Source organism: Trichechus manatus, unplaced genomic scaffold (genome assembly GCF_000243295.1).
Source record: "Trichechus manatus latirostris isolate Lorelei unplaced genomic scaffold, TriManLat1.0 scaffold00331, whole genome shotgun sequence".
NCBI classification, from domain to species: Eukaryota; Metazoa; Chordata; class Mammalia; order Sirenia; family Trichechidae; genus Trichechus; species Trichechus manatus.
In genome coordinates, this window is record NW_004444267.1 from 169,830 (window position 1) to 192,129 (window position 22,300).

General features: G+C 38.8%; 1 protein-coding gene across 1 annotated transcript; it reads right to left on the reverse strand.

Moving 5' to 3' along the window:
- Window positions 1-4,108: 4,108 nt before the first annotated feature.
- On the reverse strand, window positions 4,109-21,440 carry GLYATL3 (glycine-N-acyltransferase like 3). Its single transcript, XM_004390828.2, is given in 7 exon segments — window positions 4,109-4,164; window positions 4,167-4,534; window positions 7,650-7,776; window positions 17,893-18,013; window positions 18,448-18,453; window positions 18,828-18,935; window positions 21,136-21,440. Coding segments are annotated over 7 exon segments (864 nt in total). The 5' UTR covers window positions 21,214-21,440.
- Window positions 21,441-22,300: the final 860 nt, after the last annotated feature.

Genomic DNA, 22,300 nt, shown 5'->3' on the forward strand with positions numbered 1-22,300 from the left:
GTTAGGGATAATGGGTACAAAAGTTTAGCTATTACAAGGACAATTTAAGGAAATTTAATTTGTAGTTATTCCATGTACTTTCTCAAAATTCAAATCACCAAAAATTAGTGATTCAAAAAAGGCAAACGACTAGCATCTAAATTTGTACTTATTAGATAAGATTCTGTTCCAGATAATATGTGTATCCTCCAAGTTGCACTACTTTATCTTGTCCAAAATTTGAGCAGGTTTAATTTCCAATTGTTGATCTCTATTTTCCCTCTATGTGACAACATAGAGACCTGAGAGTCACTGCTGACATTTCTTTCTCACTGTACCCTACAGCCACTAAGTTAGTAAGCCCTGACAACTTTTCCTCCTACATGGCTCAGGTAATTGTCCGCTTCTCACCATCCTCATTGCTAGTATTCAGATCCAAGCTATCATCATCTCTTGCTTACACTAGTGCGATAGCCTCCTAAATGATCTCTCAAACCAATTAACATTCTGCTTAAAACCCTTCAACAGCTTATATACTACATTTAAGAAATTCCTTAAAGGAGCATATAAGGCCCTATACTGATCTAACCCTCTTCTATTTCTTGAGTCTCTTTCTCATCTCCTTGACTTTCTCCCTTTACTCAGACATCTCCCCCTCACCCCATTCCTTAAAAGGGTCAGAAACCGGGTTGAAAATGGAGAGGTTATATCGAACATGCTTATCCGTAAGACAAAAATAAGAAAATCAGGTTATAGGTGCAATTTGGTAGGAAAAATATCTCTTTCAAAACATGGGGTCCATTGTTGGGGTAGAAAATTCAGAAAGCAATGAGATGAAGGAATAATCACCGTCAAAGAATCTCAAGCTGACCACGAGGCTAATTAGCATAATGAGTAATTATACAGACTTTGGAATCAGACAAATCAGGTTCTGATCATGACTCAGCCACTTAAAACCTATTTAACTTCCGGTGAATCATAAAGCCTCTGAGCCAGAATTTCCACAATAAGACAATATTTTATCCTTCACAAGGATTAAGTTATATACATCTAGCATTTGGCATGATTTCAGCACATAGTTAAGCTGTAAATAAACAGTGGTATATTATTAATATTAGGAAGAAATGAGACTATAACAATAATATGCCATATATCAGGCAAGAATAAACCATGTTTAATCAATGCTAAAGATAATGAGCATCCCTGGGACAGAAACTAGACCAAATTCTCCCAAGAGGTTTATGGACTCTGGTTACTTGGTACTCCTCCCTCTAGTACCAAGGATAAGTATCCAGGTAACCACTAGCTTAGGATGACCTAAGCATATATTTGCTCCCAAGGAGTCTTGTTTTTTAGTTAAGACAGTGCTCTGCTTCAGATAGTTTGTTTCCTGTTCTCAGAATAAACACCTAAAATTTGAATTTTTCCCTAATCTTTGTAGTCAGGATGTTGTGAACTTTGTTGGGATAAGAAACCAGTGTTTTCTATATGACTAAGTCAGCTTTATCCAGACTATACAAATCCAACCATTGTGTTTGTGGCTGCTTTTACTGGAAATGAATGAACACAGCTTGTGGTGTCCATCTCTTCCTTTACTGTCTGTATTGGTTAAGATTGTGTGTCAACTTGGCTGGGACATGATTCTCAGTGTTTTGGCAACTGTATAAAGTTGTGATCACTTCCCTGTTGAAATCTGATACATGATCACCCCCATGATGGAATCTGATGAGTGGTACCAGCAGAGGCGGGGCCTGTGGTGGTTCAGTGCTGCCTCAGCCTACATCTCCCCGCCCTCTTCTGCCTACTTCCTTCCTGCTCGCCTTGAGGAATTTTGCTTGTTCCAGTTCCTACAGCTGGCTCCTGTTCGTCTGGCCTCCAGTTTTTGGGACTTGGACTAGGTCTTGCCTGCCAATCTTGAGATTCGTCCATCTTCATAGCCTGCAAGAGCACTGCTCTTTGGCCTGCTGATCTTGGGTTCATCAGCCCCTGCAGCTACGTGAATCAGGAGAATTCTCTTTCAGGAGAATTCTCTTTTGTGCCTCATGGACTTGGGATGTACAGCCTCTAAAAACCACATAAGCCATTTCCTTGATATAAATCTCTCTTTACATACACACACACACACACACACACACACACACACACACACACATGCTTTTTACTGGTTTTGCGTCTCTATAGAACCCAGCCTAAGACACTCTCCTTGAGGACATAGATACACAAGCAATTGAACCCAAATAAATAATGACAAGGATAACAGAATAATGAAAGTATTAATTTAATTATTTAAGCATTTAAAATTCCTTTACAAAAAAAAAAAAATCAAAAACAATCATACATGATTTAGTGAAAAGAACAGTAGTGAAAAATAACAGAATATTGGTTCAGCCCCCAGTACTAATTATTTAGATAATCTTGAAGACATCACATACTTTCCCTGGGTTTCAAATTCTTCATATGTAATGAGAGGATTGAAGTTTATTATATTATCAAAATTCTATGAGTATATACATATACATATAGAAAATACGAATGGAATTTTTGTATATATATTTATATGTGCATCAGTAACCACATATACAGTTTAGTTTCTCATGAGGAAGCAGGTTATAAATGAGGGGACTAGAGTTCTCATGGGTAAGGCCTCTCTTGATGTCCTTGTTCTGGCATCTAAAATGCCCATATTCTCATTCCTCCATTGAAGGCAATAGAGCAGGGGTTCTCAAACTGCTGTCCCAGGGCACCAGTATCAGCATCACCCGGGACTTGTTAAAAATGCAGATCCTTCTAAGATACAACCATTGGTCTCCTTCTGTCCAGACTAAAGGAGAGCGAAGAAAACCAAAGACTAAAGGGAACAATTAGTCCAAAGGATGAATGGACCACGGGAACCACAGCCTCCACCAGCCTGAGACCAGAAGAACTAGATGGTGCCCAGCTACAACTAACCACTGCTCTGACCAGAATCACAAAGAGGGGTCCAAGTTAGAGTGGGAAAAAAATGTAGAACAAAATTCAATTTTTTTGAAAAGGCCAGATTTACTGGTCTGAGAGAGACTGGAGGAACCCTGAGATTATAGCCCTTAGACACCCTTCTAATTTGGAACTAAAGCCATTCCCAGAGATCACCTTTCAGTCAAGTAACAGACAGGCCTATAAATAAATAATAACACACGTGAGGAAAGTGTCGCTTAGAACAATCATCTACGTGAGACCAAAAGGACAACATATGCCCAAAAGCAAAGATGAGAAGGCAGAAAGGGGCAGGAAAACTGGACAAATGGAAATGGGGAACTCAGGGTAGTAAGTGGGAGAGTGCTGACACATTGCAGGGAGTGCAACCTATGTCATGGAAAAATTTGTGTATAAACTATTGAATGGAAAACTAATTTGCTCTGTAAACCTTCACCTAAAACACAATAAAAAATCTAAAAAAAAAATGCAAATCCTCAGGCCCTACTCCAGACGTACAGAATCAGAAACTCTGCGGTTGGAGCCCAGCAATCTGTGTTGTAACCTCTCCTTCAAGTGATTTTGATGCACACTAAAATGTGGGAACCATTGCATTCAAGCATTCATGGGGAAGAATTATAGCCTACAGTCATTGGCAGAAGTAGAGAGTCAGTAAATTAAAGAGAAGAGGGTACTCTACAGAGAACTTGGGTCAGAGGTGGTAAGAACAGAGGTTGGGGAGATATGGCAGCAGGGAGCCAGGGCATTTTGACAGTAGGGAGCTGGTCTGGATACGTGAATAGAGAGAAGAGACTCAAGCAGCAATGAGAATGTGTTAGCCACATGCTCCTATTCAAATCATTTGCTGTCATGCAGCATTTCTGCTATTGCGCTGAGAACTGCTGGTTTTCAAACCTTATTTCCTGCAGTGGATCCCAAAGGAGGACAATCATCCTCTATTCTCAGCCATAGGTACTCCTGACCCTTACAGTTATTTAGCACAGAACTTGAGATGCAAAGAGGTAACGCTTCTCAGAGCTGATTCAGCATGTCTTCTACAGGCTCTTTTCAACGACCCTACATTCTCCTGATTCCAATTTTAATTCTCCCCACAATGGCAGCTAATGGGTGGATATATGTTCAGGAAAAGTAAGAAAATTCCTGGAGTTTTTCTGGGCTAGAGGTGAGCTTCGGCAGAGAAAGTTGCAGGGGTGAGAATAAGTCTATGAAAGCACAAGGCAAAAACTCAGCATGAACACTCTTCAGGAGGCTTATGGATGCAGTGTTGTCATCCAGGACATTGCCCTGAGACGGGAATCCCCGGCTTTGCAGCTTCCTGGCCAATGTGAGGGCCACCAGTCGGCTATAACCTTTTCTGCAATGCTCTGGCAAGGTGTAGCCATGGCACATGGTGGCAAACTGGTCTGTGATAGCCCAGGAGACTGGGCTTCCTCTGTCATCACGGACACACACACTGGGGAAGCAGGAGATGAGGTTGGCGATGTACCAGAGACACTGTTCATTGCCACCCCGCGACCAAGTCCGGTTGAATAGATCAGCATCTGCATCACTCAAGTAGGTTAGTCGTGGGGAAGAACCCATCCTAGAAGAAAATATCCACGAAAAAAAAAATGAGTGTGGAATTACATGACTGAACAACTACTCTTTCTACACTGATTAACTGAGATGTCATCCAAGAAGACAACGCCTAGCAAATACTATCTTCTGGAGCCCTCGTAGTGTAGTGGTTAAGAGCTACAGCTGCTAACCAAAAAGGTCGGAGGCAGTTTGAATCCACCAGCCACTCCTTGGAAACCCTATGGGGCAGTTCTACTCTGTCCTATAGGGTCGCCATAAGTCAGAATTGACTCAATGGCAACCGGTGGTGGGTGGTGATTGTTAGGAGACTGGTAATGTGAACCTTGCTATGATCTTAATAAGTACATTTGAGTTTTCATTTTATTAGTGGTTCTGTAGCCTTGGTTCACATTTCAGGCATACTGTGGGCTCTGGCAGTGGCTAGTCATCTAACCACTAAATAGGGATAAAATAAATAAATAAAAGCAGTAACTGGCTTAATAGGATTCATAATTCAATTTTTGAAATTGTGCTTTAAAACCAGGGCAAATAAGCCTCAGGCAGAAATGCCACTGCAAATAAAAACAAGTGTTTCAGGAATAGTCATGTTGCAGACTATGATCTTGTATCTGTAGGGCAGGGTGTGGAAAATATAGAGTACATAAATTTGGGTCATGATCTAAAGACAGATTGTCTAACTTTCGTTGCAAACAAGATCAATTCAAGTTGAAACCTGATTTTTTAAAAGGTCTAACTGGGGACAGAGGAAAATTTTAAATGACGTCTCAGAGATATGATCAGTAAACAGACCGTGGGAACTTCCAGGGGACAAAAAAATCTAGTTTCTTCAACAAAAAATAATATAAGAAATTAAAAATCTATAGGTATAGGGTCACTATGAGTCGGAATCAACTCGACGGCAACGGGGTTTGGGGTAGGTAAAAAGATACTTAAGAGACATGTTACCAACTGCAATGCATGGGCCTTATTTAGATCCTGATTCAAAACAATTTTAAAAAATTATGACAACTGGGAAATGTGATTACTAACTGGTTATTTTAGTGTTAAAAATTTTTAAGGAGTGATACTAATATAGTTTTCTGTTGTTGTTTTTAAACATCCTTATCTTTTAGAGATACACACTAAAATATTTAAGGATAATATAACGCCTGGAATTTCCTTCAGAATAATCCAGGAATGGAAGGAGTAGATAGGGGCCTGTATGAAACAAGATTAGCCACATTATCGATGGAAGATTCATTTCACTATTCTCTCAACTTTTTGTATGTGTTTGAAATTCCTCATAATTAAAAATAAAGTCCAGTTGCATCACTGTGATCTAAAGGATCTGTTGTTCTTGAGGTTTTGTCTTGTTTTGCTCATCAATTCCTTCAATATACCTCCGGCTATGGATTGAATTTATGCCCCCAAAATATGTGTTGTCAATCCTAACCTCTATCAAAAAACACCAAACTCCTTGCTGTGGCCTGTGGTTAAAATCTCATTTGGGAATGGGTTGTCTTTATTATGTTAATGAGACAGGCTTAGTGTAGGGCATATCATAAGTCAGTCTCTTACAAAATATAAAAGAGCAGATAAAGCCAGCAGAGATGGTGGAAGATAGATGCCAAGCCACATGGAGAGTTCCAAGGAACTAGGAAGCAGAAGCTGAAGAGACAAGGACCTTACCCCAGAGATGACAGAGAGAAAGCCTTCCCCTAGAGCTGGTACTCTGAATTAGGACTTCTAGCCTCCTATACAGTGAGGAAAAAAAAATTCTGTTTGTTAAAGCCATCCACTTGTGGTAGTTCTGTTACAGCAGCACTAGATAACTAAGACACCCCCTAGAAGTAAAGAAAATATTCACTGAGGTGGATACTTTCAAGTATCTTGTTTAATTCTCACAAAAACCATGTAAGGTAGGTATTATAATTTAATTTTTGAGAAGAAATTGAGGCTGAGAAAGGCTAAGCTACAGTGAAGGTAGCTAGTAAAAGGGCAGGGGCTCCAAAGTAAGAGAAAAGGAGAATGTAAGTGTAAAATAACAAATGTTTGAAGGCTTGGTTTCTGGAATTGGACTTGTGGGGATTATTTCCTGGCTCTACTATTATTTTACTCCTGTATGTTATTTCAACTCTGTTAAAAAAGAGAATAATAGTCATACTTTATAGGGTTGTGGTAAGGATTAAACAGATTATATAGTTAAAACATTTCATGACTGGCACAGAGGAGCTCAACATAAGTCAGTTATATATCCCCACCTAGGAGATAATGAAAGCAGTCAAAACAACCTTGGGCTCAGATGATAGAGACAATTTAGAAGCATGTGGGGAGGAGAATGTTGAGGAATGATTTTTTTGTTTTTTCTGCGTATTGAGAAACAGGGTTTTAATTCTTGTGCAATCCAGCCTTCTGGAGTCCATGGAGGTGGGGGGACCCACTCAGGCCATTGCTCTGAGATGTTCTTTTGAACCTTGAGCCTTGAGGAAACTGGGTTCTAAAAGTCACTTTTAAGCCAAGCAGTGGTCTAGATAAATTAGTAAAGACCATTTAGCCTTAGGAATTGGCCTATTTTGAACAATTATCTATGTGTAGTCAGACCTATGTTCTCAGTTTGGAGAAACAGAAACTCCAAAATCATACTAGAAGCTGTGTTTCAGGGTAAATTGTTATTAAATAAATACACTGTTTCTGGCCCCATTTCCATGGCTATGTAGATAAGATGGAGTATAAGGATCTTTGGAAGTTCTTTCCTTCTAGAATACTTTAGACTCCCTAGTTGAAATATTATCCTGATTTTCAAATTATATATTAAATAAACATCAATCTCTATTATTGTCTTAATATGATTTTTGTTTTAACAGTATCATATGAAAATACAGGGTTCCTGAGTTCATTTGTAACTGTGGACAAAGATACCGATTTGATTTCCCAGAAGTTATGAGTAATCAAGCACAAGGGAAAGGAAAAGAGTATACAGTAGACATACACACACACACACACACACACACACAAATAATTTAGTCTCAATGGCCCAACGCCAAGGTGCCTAAATATTCCTGAACGATACTAAGAATTCCAGTTACTCTACTTCTATAGCAGTAATACCCACCCCAAATGCAGAAAATCGGTTTACATACAGGGAGCTGATGTCTGGCAGAGTTGGAACAGGGGAAAAATGAACCCCCTTGAAGGAAGTCAGCTTTACATCCAACTGCTCTGAGTTGGCAACAGCTTTGGAAATATCATATGAGTCACTCTGCAGCCCTGTATATAGAAAGACATAATGAAAAGTGTGGGCGTTGTAATTAAAAGAGCAAAAAGAAAGGAAATTTGCTGCACTATTTTTATACTAAGTATCATCGATACCATCAGTTTGACATTGTGCTACCTTGTATTATCCTAACCATTATATATACATATTTGTTGCTGTTGTTAGGTGCCATCGAGCCAACTCATAGCAACCCCACGTGACTTAGTAGAACTGCGCCATCGGGTTTTCTTGGCTGTGATCTACAGAAGCAGATCGCCAGAAAATCTTTCTCCAGTGGAGCCACTGGGTAGGTTCAATCTGCCAACGTTTTGGTTAGCAGCTGAGTGCTTAATCATTTGTATACATTGGTTATTGTATGTCTAATTTTCAAATTTTGTGTGGGGATTTTTGAATTGCCATCATGCTGCTCATTGCGGTCATATAGTGTGATGTTCTATGGAAACTTTTGGTGGGACTATCCCATAGGAATTTGGAATTTCTTGGAGGAATTTTTATTTTTTTTTGACTCTCAGACTGATTTTAATCTCCTTAAGGTGTGGGGTGATGTTTTATAGCTCTAAAAGTATATGATATACCATACAACTAAAAGTATAAAAGATCTTAGATTTGTTTGATGTGGTACTCCAACTTTAAAGACTCTTCCAGCCCAATTTTCAAATGCCCATTAGAGAAATGAAATCCAGTGTTGGTGAGTTTTATCCTGAATTTATACTCACCCAGATCCCATTCATTTATCATAGCTGTAACATATTAATTATAAATATTTATTTGTGCGTGTTTTGTATAAAGCACTGTGCTGGGCACCTGTCTGACAGTGGAACACAAGAATGGTATTTGTTCTTATAGAGTTAATAGTAAGGAAGGTTATCACCCTTGTTCTGCCTTTCCAAAATTTCATCTGTTCTATCCTTTCCAGTTTGTGCTCTGGTAACTGAATTCCTGGAACACTGAGTTTCCCACTTCCTTCACATCGAATGGCATGTTTCCTCCTCCATGGTTTAAGTCACTTCTCCAACTTGGCCCTGAGACTTTCCCTTGGAAAAATACATGAATGGGAAGCCATGTTGAACACGGTCTAACATCTGAGCCTTGGCTCTTGCCTCAAGGAATTAGGCTTCAAAAAAAGATAAGCAGGTCTTCAATAAGCATTGGTTAAGTAATTGATGCAAAGTTAATGCTATTAAAATTATAGATGCGGCTAGAATACCATATTATCAACTTAAATTGCGTCTAAGAAATGAAAAAAGACTATGAGGAAAAAAAGCATCACCAACCAAAAGGATGGATGGTAGAGCAAACAGAATTTCTTTCTTCCAAGTTAAACTGTACCAATTATTTCTAAAGCCAGCTTGACACTTCTCTTAAAAGCCCTTTTAACTGTAAAATGTAGCATAGATACAGAAAATTGCTTAAAACAAATATGACAATTAATTATATCTTATAACTACTTCTAAATCCAAGAAATAGAAATTTGCAAACCAACTTCTATTTACTTCCCAATCACAATTCCATCCTCTCCTAAACATAACCACTATCCTAATTTTTATGGTAATCACTTCCTTATTTTGCTTTATGATTTTATCATTCAAGTATACATCCTTAAACATTATAGTTTAATTTTGCCTTTTTACAAATGTATTGTAAGTCTCTTACTCTAGAGAGACTCTTTGAATTTCCTTCAATTTATTTGTTAAAGAATCCAGTTCTTTGCAATGTAAAGTTTCCACAGGCTGAATTTTGCCGATTAGTACATCTCCATTGTGTTGTTGACCGTATCCCTCTGACCTTTGTATACGTTATCTCTTTTAATGGTGATTTTCTTCTTTCCCAGAGGAAATAGGAACTTCCACTTATCGCTCGGCCTCTGCCCACCTCACTTCTCCACTTTTAGCTTTTCTCCTGAGAAGGCGAGTAGTAGCTAACTGGATAAGCCAGAAGTCAGGACATTCATTAGACCACAGGTACCAGTGGACGGTCTTCTGAAACTTTCTGGTTAGTGCTCATTGAGACAAACCCTCTTTCATCTGTGCAATCAGTAGTGAGCAAAAGGGCCTGGCCCAAATGCAGAACATTGGTTTATATACAAGAAACTGATGTTTAGCAGGTTGAAATAGGAGAAAAATGGACTGCCTTGAAGGAAGTCAGCTTTACATGGGTAGGTTGTATACTTTTTCATTTATCTTCACATGGTGAGTAGATGACTAGGTAAGTAAGCTCAGAGGCTTGCTTAAGGCTAGATGTTCAGAGTATATGCGCTTGTGTACATATGATCGTATATTCTTATACACATATATTCATTGGACTATTCACTGTAGTATCAGAGCTTTGTATTGGAATACCAAACGGTTGCCCAGATACTAATAAGGTGGAACTTTATCAGTTGTCCATTCTTCCATGTGCATACCCTATCTTGAAAGGAACTGTAGAATGGAGAAGACTTGAGGATTCTGATTCAGGCTGTAAAATCCCATACTGAATTCCCAAAAGCGAGGCCACTAGATATTTGTGCTGTAAATTTTGTGATCTATATGGGGCTGGGATTGGAGGTGGGTGGCGATGGAGAAATAGAAAAGAAGCAGGGTGGTAAAGAAATAGAAAGAAGAAATAATCCTTACTTGCTGCCTATAATGCTTATACCAGTGCAGACCTGACTGGGCAACATATTCCCAACTTTGACATGAAGCAAGGTATGTCATAATCCTAAAATAGACACCTCATATACACAACAGACCACTGACAATATCAAATTTTACCTGAACCCTGTGATCCTGGAAATAGCAATGGTTAAAGAAATCCCCCCATCTTTTGTGTTCCAGAAAATGGCTGACTGTAAAGAACACCCTTCTTCATATAATTTAAATAAGACTCATAGATGCCTCCTTGTTTACCTACAATAAGGCCAGACACAGGCCTTCCAAATCTCCATTCTTTGCCTCATAAATGATTAACTGAAATGTTTGTCCCCACTGATCAGTTGGAACAAAATACTTGTTAACCAGACTTTGGTTAAGCTTGTTTCCCTCCCCCAGGTCCTTGAACTTTGGCCCACTCTCAGCCTGAACCAGCTTACAGCATCTCATTAAGAGCCCGTTCTGAAAATAGGCTATCCTCAGTGCAAAACATTCTCTGATGTACTATCTGATCATACCCCCTTCATCCCACTTCTGCACACCTGGTTCTTTCTAGCTTTGTTTACTCTTGTGTCAGTATAAGAAAAACCCTTTATGCTTAACTCGTGAAACACTTGCTGATCTTATGGTTAGAGTGTTCTCCCTATTGCTAACAGTCATGCTTCCCCATTGTAATAATCCCTTATCCCCCCTTGGAGATAATCCTTTTGAATAAAAGTCTCTTTACAAAGTCAGATTTGTTTTTTATTCAATGCCACTTCCAACTAGCCCAGTGATTATACAACTGATGAATTGAGACATCGCCAGACAATCGTACTCAGAGACTTTGCTTTCCTAATAAGGGACAGAGACAGCTTGGCTTTAAAACATCTGTCCCATTTCTTCCCCTCCAAACCTCATCCCTGAGAGATTATCTAGACTCTATGCTGAACTGGGTTTGCTGCTTAGCAATAAAACTTACACTCAACTCTCAGTTTTCAGTGTTTTTTTTTTAATTCTTTTAACAGTTCTGAACATCCTATCAAGACCACCCAAATTAATCATGTACTGGAGGAGATAGATCATCAATACTTGAACCCTGGTTTTAACTTTTTTCTTTTTCCTCTCCTTTCGAGGAACCAATCATATTCACTGAACCTACTTTGGCTCTTGCTGTGTTTGTTTTGCTCTGTCTCATGCATTTCTGTTTATTCTGGTTCATAGCCATGTGGTCTTTCTGTGGATAGATATGGAGAGGGAATTTGATTTCTTCCTTGAGTTGCACAAGCAGAGGAAAACTGTTCCTTTCTGTTAGCCCATCTGTGTCTTATCTCAGATATTCCATAGAAGATTCCTGGTTTGGGCCATACCCCTTTTAGCAACACAGGTTCAGGGACTACTGTGTAACCAGAAAACTATGCCAATATCTACTGTATGGAAATAGTAGTGTCCAAGTGTATAAGTGTATCCACTGGCTGTTGAAGGAATTTCCTTTTTGTTTGTTATGAGGTCTGTCAATTTAAAGAATCATTTTTCATCACTCATTAGGACTCTTGGACATTATATATATGTTCATTGTAATCCAAATTTATGTACATATATAATAAAATGACATAATTATACCAAAGATTGTTTAGAATTACAGTGACCACTTTTGGGAATTATTTCAACAAGGTCTTACACTTCCATAGCACTTTAGAATAAAAAGGAGGGAAAACCCAATCTGCAATAGTCTGCCTTTTTTGACTGATACGCCAAAGCAACTAAATGCCTCAGTAACACAAAATTAACTTCATTGAAGACTTCCCTTGCAGAAGCTAAAGAAAAGGCGTGCCGCTGTTCTTAATCTAACCTTTCCCAACAGCCCCTCCAGTTCCTCTATCTCTTCCTATTCCTGTCTTGCTGCCTCCAGGACTCAATTTCTACCCTATCTTACAGAATCCCAGCATTCCAATTCTTCGGGAGAGGAAGACCTTGTATTTCTCTCAACTTCCTTATCCTCATGGGGTTACAAAACTCCTTTTCCCTTTAGATTTGATAACTCTGTCTCCTCCTTGTTACTGAGCACACGCAGAGTAAGGGGCAGACTATCTCACAATTCCCTTTAAGGACTTATCCTCATCCCTCAGGAAAAGATCATGCGGTTTTAAAACTATAGTCTCAAGAAAAACTCCATATTACAGAAAAAGAGTTCCTGAAGTCCACTGGGGATGGGAAAATGTTTATTGAGATGTTTAGAAAATGTTTGTTGTTATTGTTATGTTCTGTCAAGTTGATTCTGACTCATAGTGACCGTATAAGACAGAGAACTACCCCATAGGATTTCCTAGGCTGTAATCTTTACAGAAGCAGATCATCAGGTCTTTTCCTCTGCAGAGCTGCTGTGTGGGTTCAAACTGCTGACCTTTCAGTTAGCAGCGAGCGCTTAACCATTGTGCCACTAGCACGCCTTTAAAAAATCTTTACACCCTCATATTTCAGGCCTGCCAGAAGTTCACTAATTTGTACAGCTATTAATTTCCCCTTCAGAAGGTTAAAGATGGTTCTAAAGGGCCAAATAAAATTATAGATCAGATAAGATACCATGAATGGGAAGAAAATTTACAGAAAGCTAAAGAAATAAGGAAGTATTTGCTTTAGGCCATTCCAGAAGCCTTCTCTACCAAAATAAATTCACCAAAATCCAAAATTGCAAAGTGATTCAGAATCAGTGACAGAAATTAGAGAGTCACCAGAATCTTTAGGCAATATTTTGGTACAGATTCAGCGGAATCCTAGGGCACAGCCTGTCAGCTTCTTGCTTACAGGCTGAACTCAGAAAGAACCAGCTTCCTGAGGCAAATTTGAGTGGATTAGCAAGTAGCCAATTTACATGATTACAATAGGTGGTAGAATATTGTCAGAGCATCCTAAAAGAAAAACACGAAGGAAAAAGTAACAATAACAAGTCTGTTCTTTTAAATCAAACATCTCCTTTAGGAACGAACATTTCTTCCCAAGACTGACTAGGAAAAGAACCATCCTAGCATTGTTATGAGTCGGAACAGACTTGACAGCACCTAACAACAACAGGGAGCATGTGGAATGAATATAGAGTTCTAACACTAAATAATGAGCTTCATTTAAAGGTGAAAATAGGAGCCCAATGAGCCACTATAGAGATCTGATAATGACATTTCTCAGAGAATCTCAGTAGCACTCCATTGCTATGACCAGACAGTCAAAATGAAGTTAATGTTCAAGGACAGGCCTACAAATTAACAGGGGATAGAGACATTACCGTTTGTGGTGCAATGGATCACTTTAATATGGCCTTTCTCACCGTGGTCTTGTAACTACAACCCAAGTAATTGGGTGGGACTAAGGAGCCCTGGTGGCGCAGTGGTTAACTGATATGGCTGTTAACCAAAAGGTCAGCAATCAAATCCACCAGCTGCTCCTTGGAAACCCCGTGGGGCAGTTCTACTCTGTCCTCTAGGGTCTCTATGGGTCGGAATCCACCCAATGGCAACAGGTTTGGTTTCGTTTGGGATGCAAATAAGGTAATTGTGGCCCACCAAGGGAATTGGTCAGTTTTGCCGTCACGTTAGGCTTAAAAAGAGCCATCCCAGAGGTGGGAAGGGAGGATCTCACCATCACCAAGAAAGAGCCAGGAGTGGAGCTCATCCTTTGGGCCAAGGATCCCTGTGCTGAGAAGCTCTGGGAACCAGGAGACGGCATGGTGGGCTTCCCAGCCATGGAATGAGAAAGCTGAGCACCTTCAGGTAGAAGGCTTGCTGGCAGAGTTTAGGGTGCCTCTGCATACTTGATTGAGCTAGGTTTGCCAACCCATGGATCTAGAGCTGAGCACCTTCAGGCCAAGGCTTACTGGTGACGTGGGGTGCCTCTGAGCATGTATCCGCAGAACTACAAGAGCTTTTTAACACTTGTCGGAGCAAGGCAGAGGCCAGGCTGAGGGGCTGAGGGCCAGAGAGAGACCTGCCTATGGGCATGACTAAGAAGAGGCTGTCCTGATTGAAGAACTGTATACTGAGCGTTTCTGAACCTAAATTGTAATATGTAACTTCCTTAATAAACCCCATAACTGTAAGTATGGTCTTTGAGTTCTGTGTGGCCATTACAATGAATTATCAAATACAGCAGAGAAGTAGAGAGTGTCATTGGAGGGATGGATGGTATCAGAATTGGTAAAGATGGTGCAGAGAGGAGGTATGTCTGACCTCTGCTTCTTAGCAATCAGCTTTGGGCTGTTGATCTGGATTCTCCTTCCACCTTGTGAAGTTAGAGGAAGTCAGATGCCACCACCATCCCATTTTTTACACTGTTTTTACCTTAAATTCCACTGCTTCATCATAACCCATTCCTCAGAATTCTAATAAAATAATGGAGCCTTAATTGTTATCCAATGAACCTATAATTTTGCTAGTCTCACCATCTTCACCAGTTTCAATCAGTCCATTAGCAAAACACACTACCTTACTGTTCCTGCTAATTTAATAAGTTGGAATGGCTCTGTCAATGGGAATACTAAATTAAATGTTCTTCACAGAACTAAATTACAAACTACGTTACAGCAGCACTCAATACCTCAGTTTCTATGCATTTACTGACCTTTCCTTAACACTGTTAGACGATATACCCTTTACACTTTGGGATAAGGACTTTTCTTCCACAGGTTTCATAAGCAACGTGATCCTCATTGTGTTTAGGTAACACTCAACATTTCTCAGTTAGTCGCCTTACCACCTAGAAAATTCTAGTATTGTCTGCTTCATATATCAGTTTCCAATGTTGTTCAAATCTTAGTTCTACAACTTTACTCCTTCTTCCAGTTGAAAAACATTACTATTTGGCAGTAATTCAGGAGTTAAGGATACCTGTATTTGATCTTACAACCACTCCTTTAGCTAACCCTGATTTAATATTGTTTATGGATGGCTCTGGAAGCCCTGGTGGTATAGTGGTTAAGAGCTACGGTTGCTAACCAAAAGGTTGGCAGTTCGAATCCACCGGCTGCTCCTTGGAAACCCTATGGGGCAATTCTACTCTTGTCCTTTAGGGTCGCTGGGAGTTGGAATCAACCTAACGGCAAAGAGTTTGTTTTTTGTATGGGTATGTATGGCTCTTATGTTAAAAATGAAAAAGGTATTCCCTGTGCAGGATGTGCTGTTTCTCTGAACACTCATCCCTGTCCAGTTCCACTGCCTAATGCTTGGTCTTCTCAGCTAGCCCAACAAATAGCTATGACTTGAACCTGCACTGTGGCAAAAAAAAAAAAAAAAAAAGAATGAACGTTTACATGGGCAGTAAATCTGATTTTGGAGTTGTTCATGATTTGGGGATTTATGGAAACATAGGATTTATGACTTTGACTAAGAATAATATGACCTCCGGTTAAGAATAATAAAGAATGCTATTAGACACTATTCAGTATTTCAGATATTATCACAGAAACCCATAGCTAAGAAATCACGTCAGAAGCCAAAGGCTTCTGACTTACATGCTAAGTTGGGAGTCTTTATCACTCCAGCTATATTGTTGTTGCTGGTACGTTTCTCTGAAGTCATCTCTAACTCATGGTGATTCCACGTACAGCAAAACAAAACATTGTCCAGTCCTGCACCATCTTCACAGTTGCTGGTAAGCTCAAGTCTATTGCTGTGGACACTATGTATTTTGAGTGACTTCCAATCTAGGGGGCTCATCTCCAGCACTATATGGACAATATTCTATTGTGATCCATAGGTTTTTCCATTGGCTAATTTTCAGAAGTAGATTGCCAGGCTTTTCTTCTTAGTTAGTCTTACATCTGGAAGCTCTGCTGAAATCTGTTCACCATGGGTGACCCTGCTGGTATTTGAAATACCAGTGCCATAGCTTCCAGCATCATAGTAATACACAAGCCACCATAGCACAACAAACTGACAGACAGGTGGTAGTCAGTTATATTAGGTGATGCTAATTCACATCTGTCCCTACCAAACCTTCAGAAGGATGATTAGGTCAATTTAGACAGACTGTAAACTGACTCAGTTCACAGCTCAATCTTCTGGGGAAAAAAAAAAAATATTGGCAATTACAAGGATGCTGTCCCCATAAAGATGGAATCAGGTGATTTGAGGATAGCAGGCTTATAGCGCCAAGATTCATTCAATTACTGCCATGATTTTTCACATCAAGGAAGAGCTACACTAATTTCCACATTAAAGTAATCCTAGTGAGAAAAATTTTCAAAATTGGCTAAGGGGGAGATAAAAACATCAGAGCCCTGGTGGCGGAGTGGTTAAAGTTATAGCTGCTAACCAAAAGGTTGGCAGTTCAAATTCACCAGCAGATCCTTGGAAACTCTGTGTGCCAGTTCTACTCTGTCCTAAAGGGTCGCTATGAGTCAGAATCAACTTGATGGCAATGAGTTTGGGTTTTCTCCCTTCTAATCAGCACAACGAGGGTAAATCTGCAAAGATGGGAGACGGTTTAGAGCTTCCTCCACAAGGTGTTTTTGAGTATTTACCAATGGATTTTATACCTCTGCCCCAAATTTAGCTTACAAATATGCATGAGTTATTCTTTATAAATTTTCTGGGTGGATACAAGTTTTCCTTGTTAGAAGGCTTCAGTTGTCTGTGGCTGAAAAAAATTACTAGACCTTGTATTTCAACATAGGGAATCCTTACCTTCTTGCCAAATTATCAAGAAATTCATTTCCCTGCAACACTAATAAAGGAACTCTAAGATCTTTCCCTCAAAACAGCTATTTCAACACCTGTATTACCCTCAAACATTCAGAAAAGTAAAAAGAGTAGTGGTACACTGAGGCTAAAATTGTCCAGGTGAACTATCACAGACTCTTAACCTACCTCTGCTCTTGCCTAAATTTCTACCACTAGCATCAATAGCCGTGCAATTATCCTCAGAGTTCCCAAAGACAGTTTTCTTGTAAAATCATTTCAGGATGTCTTATGCAGTTCTGTTGATTACCTCTTTCCAGAATCATCATCTTCAAAAAGAAGATTAAGTCTTACCTATTGGCTCACACTTGAATCACACTTATTTAAAAGGCTGTGATATGAAAGTATTAATACAGCAATAAGGAAAAATAGTCTGTGATACACATTAATATCCAAACTATAGTAATGGTGGAAAGAATGTGTCACTTAAAAGCAGCCCCATTTCAATAGCATCCCCCTACCCCAAAGGCCAATCCTCATTAGGAGTAACAAGTGTCCTTATAAAACTATAATACATAAATTATAAGTACATAAAATGTATGTATATATGTGTGTATATATATGTGTTTATGCATATATGTATGTATGTGCGTGCATATATATTATATATGTATATATGAGTGATAATGAGATATACATGTATGTGTATCATCTCTCCCCCTCTCCCTCCCTCCTTCCTTATCTATTTTTCTATCTACCTATTTGATATATATGATAAAAAGGTGGGAAAAAATGACTGCATAGTGTATCAGTATCTTGCACGTGACCTCACCTTGTATTTGAAAGACCTGGTCCCAGTTGATAACATCATGTTCTTTCAATAGCTGTTGGTAAGCCCTAACATCCTTGTAGAACACAGCATAGGCATTAGTATAACGGTCCAGGTTATCTGTCTCAGCGTAGGACAGAGGACATAATCATAAAAACATGAAACATATCCTCTGGATAGCCCAAATCCTAAACAGATTAGATATCATTAGCAGGTTATGTCTAGATAATTTTCCATTACCAAAATTAACCACCTATAAAACACTGGCTAAGTGGGAATGTGACTAATATGCTGTAGTGAGGGGAAGAAAAGAAATTTGAAGACTTTTGATTGATTCATTCTTCCAAGAAGATATTCCATTCATATTAGGGAGGATTTAAGACATTTATTTCATCTGTTTCTGGGATTGACTTAGCAAGGAATTTCTATTATTAGCTGACTATATATAATTCATATATTTATAAAAATAAAAAGGGTATAACTCAACAGATCCACCTAGAATAACCAAGAACTCTCAGAACTTTCCTTATGCAGTCAAGGGAGTACATCTTTGATCACTTGAGCCTCTCTTTGTTCTCAGAGGCAGAATGGGGTGAATGATGTCTTTAATTTTCTCCCGTATTTATCTACATGACCAAAGTCATGGAAAAACTAGCCTGTAAAAATCAAACATGAGTGTTTCATGCTTCTAGACATCAAGGAAACATGTCAATGAAAATATTTAGTGCTTCTAGACATTAAGGAAACACTTCACTGAAAATAGTTAAGACTATAGGGCTTTCCATATGTCTGACATTCCAAAGCTAGTCAAGTTAGGAATAGTGAAATATGTAGCTTGTTAACCTATCTATATGCTAGCACGGTTAACATCCCTTTTACCTAATCTTTTCTTCTCAGTTGATGCCGACTCTTTATTTTTTTGTCTTTCAAAACTATACCTCTCTCTGCCGCCGGGTGATGACAGCTTTGAAGTCTGGCCATGAATCCAACACTACTTCCTTTTGAAAAGGATTTCCACGATTTATGTTCATTACTGCTCCATAAACCTGAGCCACAGAACCCAGAGAAACAAGTAAATCATGCCAGTAGTTGTTTCACTTATGCATTACTCTTTTCACTTCTTGTCCTACTACAGTCATGCCCATGAGAGGGGAAATTATACACACACATATACACAATACACACACACAAACTTCTGTTATTTCACTAGTGCACAAGAAATTGTCCCTAAGTCTATAAAAATCCTATGAAAACACTCCCCAAACCTTTATTATCATTTTTTTAATAGTACAACAGTGAGAGGTACAAATTGATAGGCTTAATGGGTTGTTGATTGACATAAAGGTATGCAATGAATACTGAATGAATTGGAATCTGATGTATGGATTTGGGGCTCATGCATCTTTAAAAAGTTTCACAGATAATTTTGATGCCCACCTGCTTTTGAAGATCATTGTACTGTCTGATAATAATCCATGAAATACAGCCACACCTTCGACATTGAGTTACGTAAACATCATTTGAAGGCCACAATACAAGAATAATATTAAAATTCTCTTCTGTGCTTTTCACATTTTTTTCCCATGCAAAGAAGAAAATATATTTGTCCTACAAGTTTCATATATGATATATGTGTTTATAGAAGAGGTTGGAGAAAGTTGTGGTGGAAATGAGGAGAACTCATTAGGCCAGTGTTCAACAGCAAACAACCCTAATGTTCATTAACAGCAGAATGGATAAATAAATTGTGGAATATTCATACCATGGACTGCGAAACAGCAATGAAAATGAATAAACTATTGCTACATGGAGTATAAGGAGCCCTGGTGGCGCAGTGGTTAAAGTGCTGGACTGCTAACCAAAAGCTCAGTGGTTCGAACCAACCAGCCACTCCTTGGGAGAAAAGATCCGGTAATCTGTTCCCATAAAGATTGCAGCCTAGGAAACTCTATGGGGCAGGAAACCCTACGAAACTGTCCTATAGGGTCACTAGGAGTAGGAAACGACTCGAGCGCACACAACAACACACAGAGTATGGGGTAGTGTGGATGAATCTTACAAACATAATGTCCAGCAAAAGAAGCTAGATACAAAAGGATACTTACTGTTTGATTCAATTTATATTTCATTCAAAAGAGGCAAAACTAAATTGTGACTGTAGAAGTCAAGACAGTGGTTACCTCTGGGGAGGAGGAAGAGGTAGTGATTGGAAGGGAACTTAGGGGAAGGCGAGCATCAGAAATAATGTTCCTTCTCAACCGAAATGGATGTTACACAAGTATGTGCTTTGTGAAAATTCATTGAGCTGTGTAATTATTTTGTGTGCATTTGCCAGTATATATTATATGTTAATGAAAAAAAAAACAATATTTTATCTTCTTTATCACTATCCTAATCCTTTTTAGCCATATAATTCGAAATTATTACTCAGATTTTTCCCATCACGTACAATTTAAGCACAATTAATAAGGCAAGATGACCAGATTTAATCAGCACTGTATAGTACACTAGAGGGATTTCTCTAGATTGGTTTTGTTCAAATTTTAGCATACGTAAGGATTTCCCAGAGAGCTTGTTAAAAACGCAGGTCCCTGGTCTCTGTTTTCAGAAATTCTGACTCATTGTGTCTCTCTTGTGTAATTTGTATGCCACTCACATTTAAAAACCACTGTCCTAGGACTGTCTCTTTGCTCAAGAAATTCAGTCCTTACAAACATGTTCATTGCACTCTTCATTTCCCCCAAGTGCTTGTCATAGTTCTAATCTTATGTTTATTTGTTGTTAATTAATGTCACCTCCCATAGTAGCCCTTAGTTAATAGCAGGCCCTCTGGGACTTTCAGAAGACCTTCAACAGATAGAGGCTTGATCACCAACAAAACCATTGAACAAAAACTTTAAAAACAAAGATCTTACAATAAGCTGAAAAAAATTTTAGAGCCTCTAAATTTCAGTTCTATTGTTTACCTAGGCTATATTCTTATAGAAGTACTTATAGATTACTTGTAGAAGTAATCTAGTCCAGTGTTACCTAAATTTCTCTTAAGAATCATCTATAGTGACTCTCAGAAATATAACTCCCTGGGCCTCATCCATAAGCCACTGAATCATTCTGTAGTGGGAAGGACCTGGGGAGCCTCTTGTTTAAAAGTGCTTCCAGAGTCTTGTCATCAGAAAAAAATTAGGAAAAGTCATATGTTTGACATTATTTCACAAGTTAATAAAATGCAACTCAAGTTGATAGTACCTTGAGTGATTCAGGAAAGTGACTCTTCAACATTTTCTCCAGTACCAGTAATTTGGTGGAACAATTTAACACCAACATCTTTTCCAGAGCTCTTGAAATTCCACACCTAATTATAAACGTGAAGGTATACGTTTAATTTTTGTCTGTTAACATTTTAATCTACCTAGGAATATCCTTGTGATCCTATTTTCCCTGGGTCTATTTCTGACTCATCTGTGAGTCGGAATTGACTTGATGGCAGTGGGTTTGATTTGGTTTGGTTTGGTTTAATTCTAATGGCCATCACTCTCTCTGAATAGGAAAAAAAAAGGAAGATAGGGAGGCACTGGGATGGGTAAATCAGCAAACACACCGAAAAGAAAGAGTGCCAATGACTTAATCTTGGAAACATGTATTTATACTGAGTTGTCTTCCTATTATGCATGTTCATCAAACCCTAAACTCTTCCTTCAGAGCACTTACACTTCCTTCAGAGCACTTATACCAGCTTTAATTTTATGTTTATTTGTACCTTCTTTAATTCAAGTCTGTCTCCTCAAGTGGCCTATGAAGTACATAAAAGTAGGGACCACGTCTGCTTTGTGCTTCACTTTATCCCAGCATCTGCCACAGGGCCTGGCACATAGGGGTACTCTAAATATTTGTTGAATGGGTGATCTGAAGTTCAGGATCAGAATCATGGGATTTAAGTAGGGAAATTTCTTTTTTACAGTGTGGGGCAAAGACCAAAGAAAGACTTGATTGGGTCAGGTGGTTATAAGGAAAAACTTGGAGAAACACCTAGATTGAAGATGAAGAATCAGGTGTGCGTGAAGGCTGAGACTCATTTAGGCTAGATAACATTAAGAAAAACGGGATACATTTTAGTTATAATGTATGCCACCTCATCCATTCTCATGCAATTACATTTTCTAGATTTTAGGGTCCACTTCTCCTGCTTTGTTTCCAAGAAAATTTCTTTTAGAACATTCCAATCAGGTCTTAACTAAAAAAAAAATTTTTTTCTCTGTGCAAAGTAGTGAAGCTTATTCATGTACTCTTAGTAGTCAGGCACTAGGACGGCAAAGATAATGCAGCTAGATATGACAACCTGGTGCTTCAGAGATTGAGGTGGAGAGCTGGTATCATTCGTTTACAGCACATTTTCTCAGACAGAAGCAGTTAC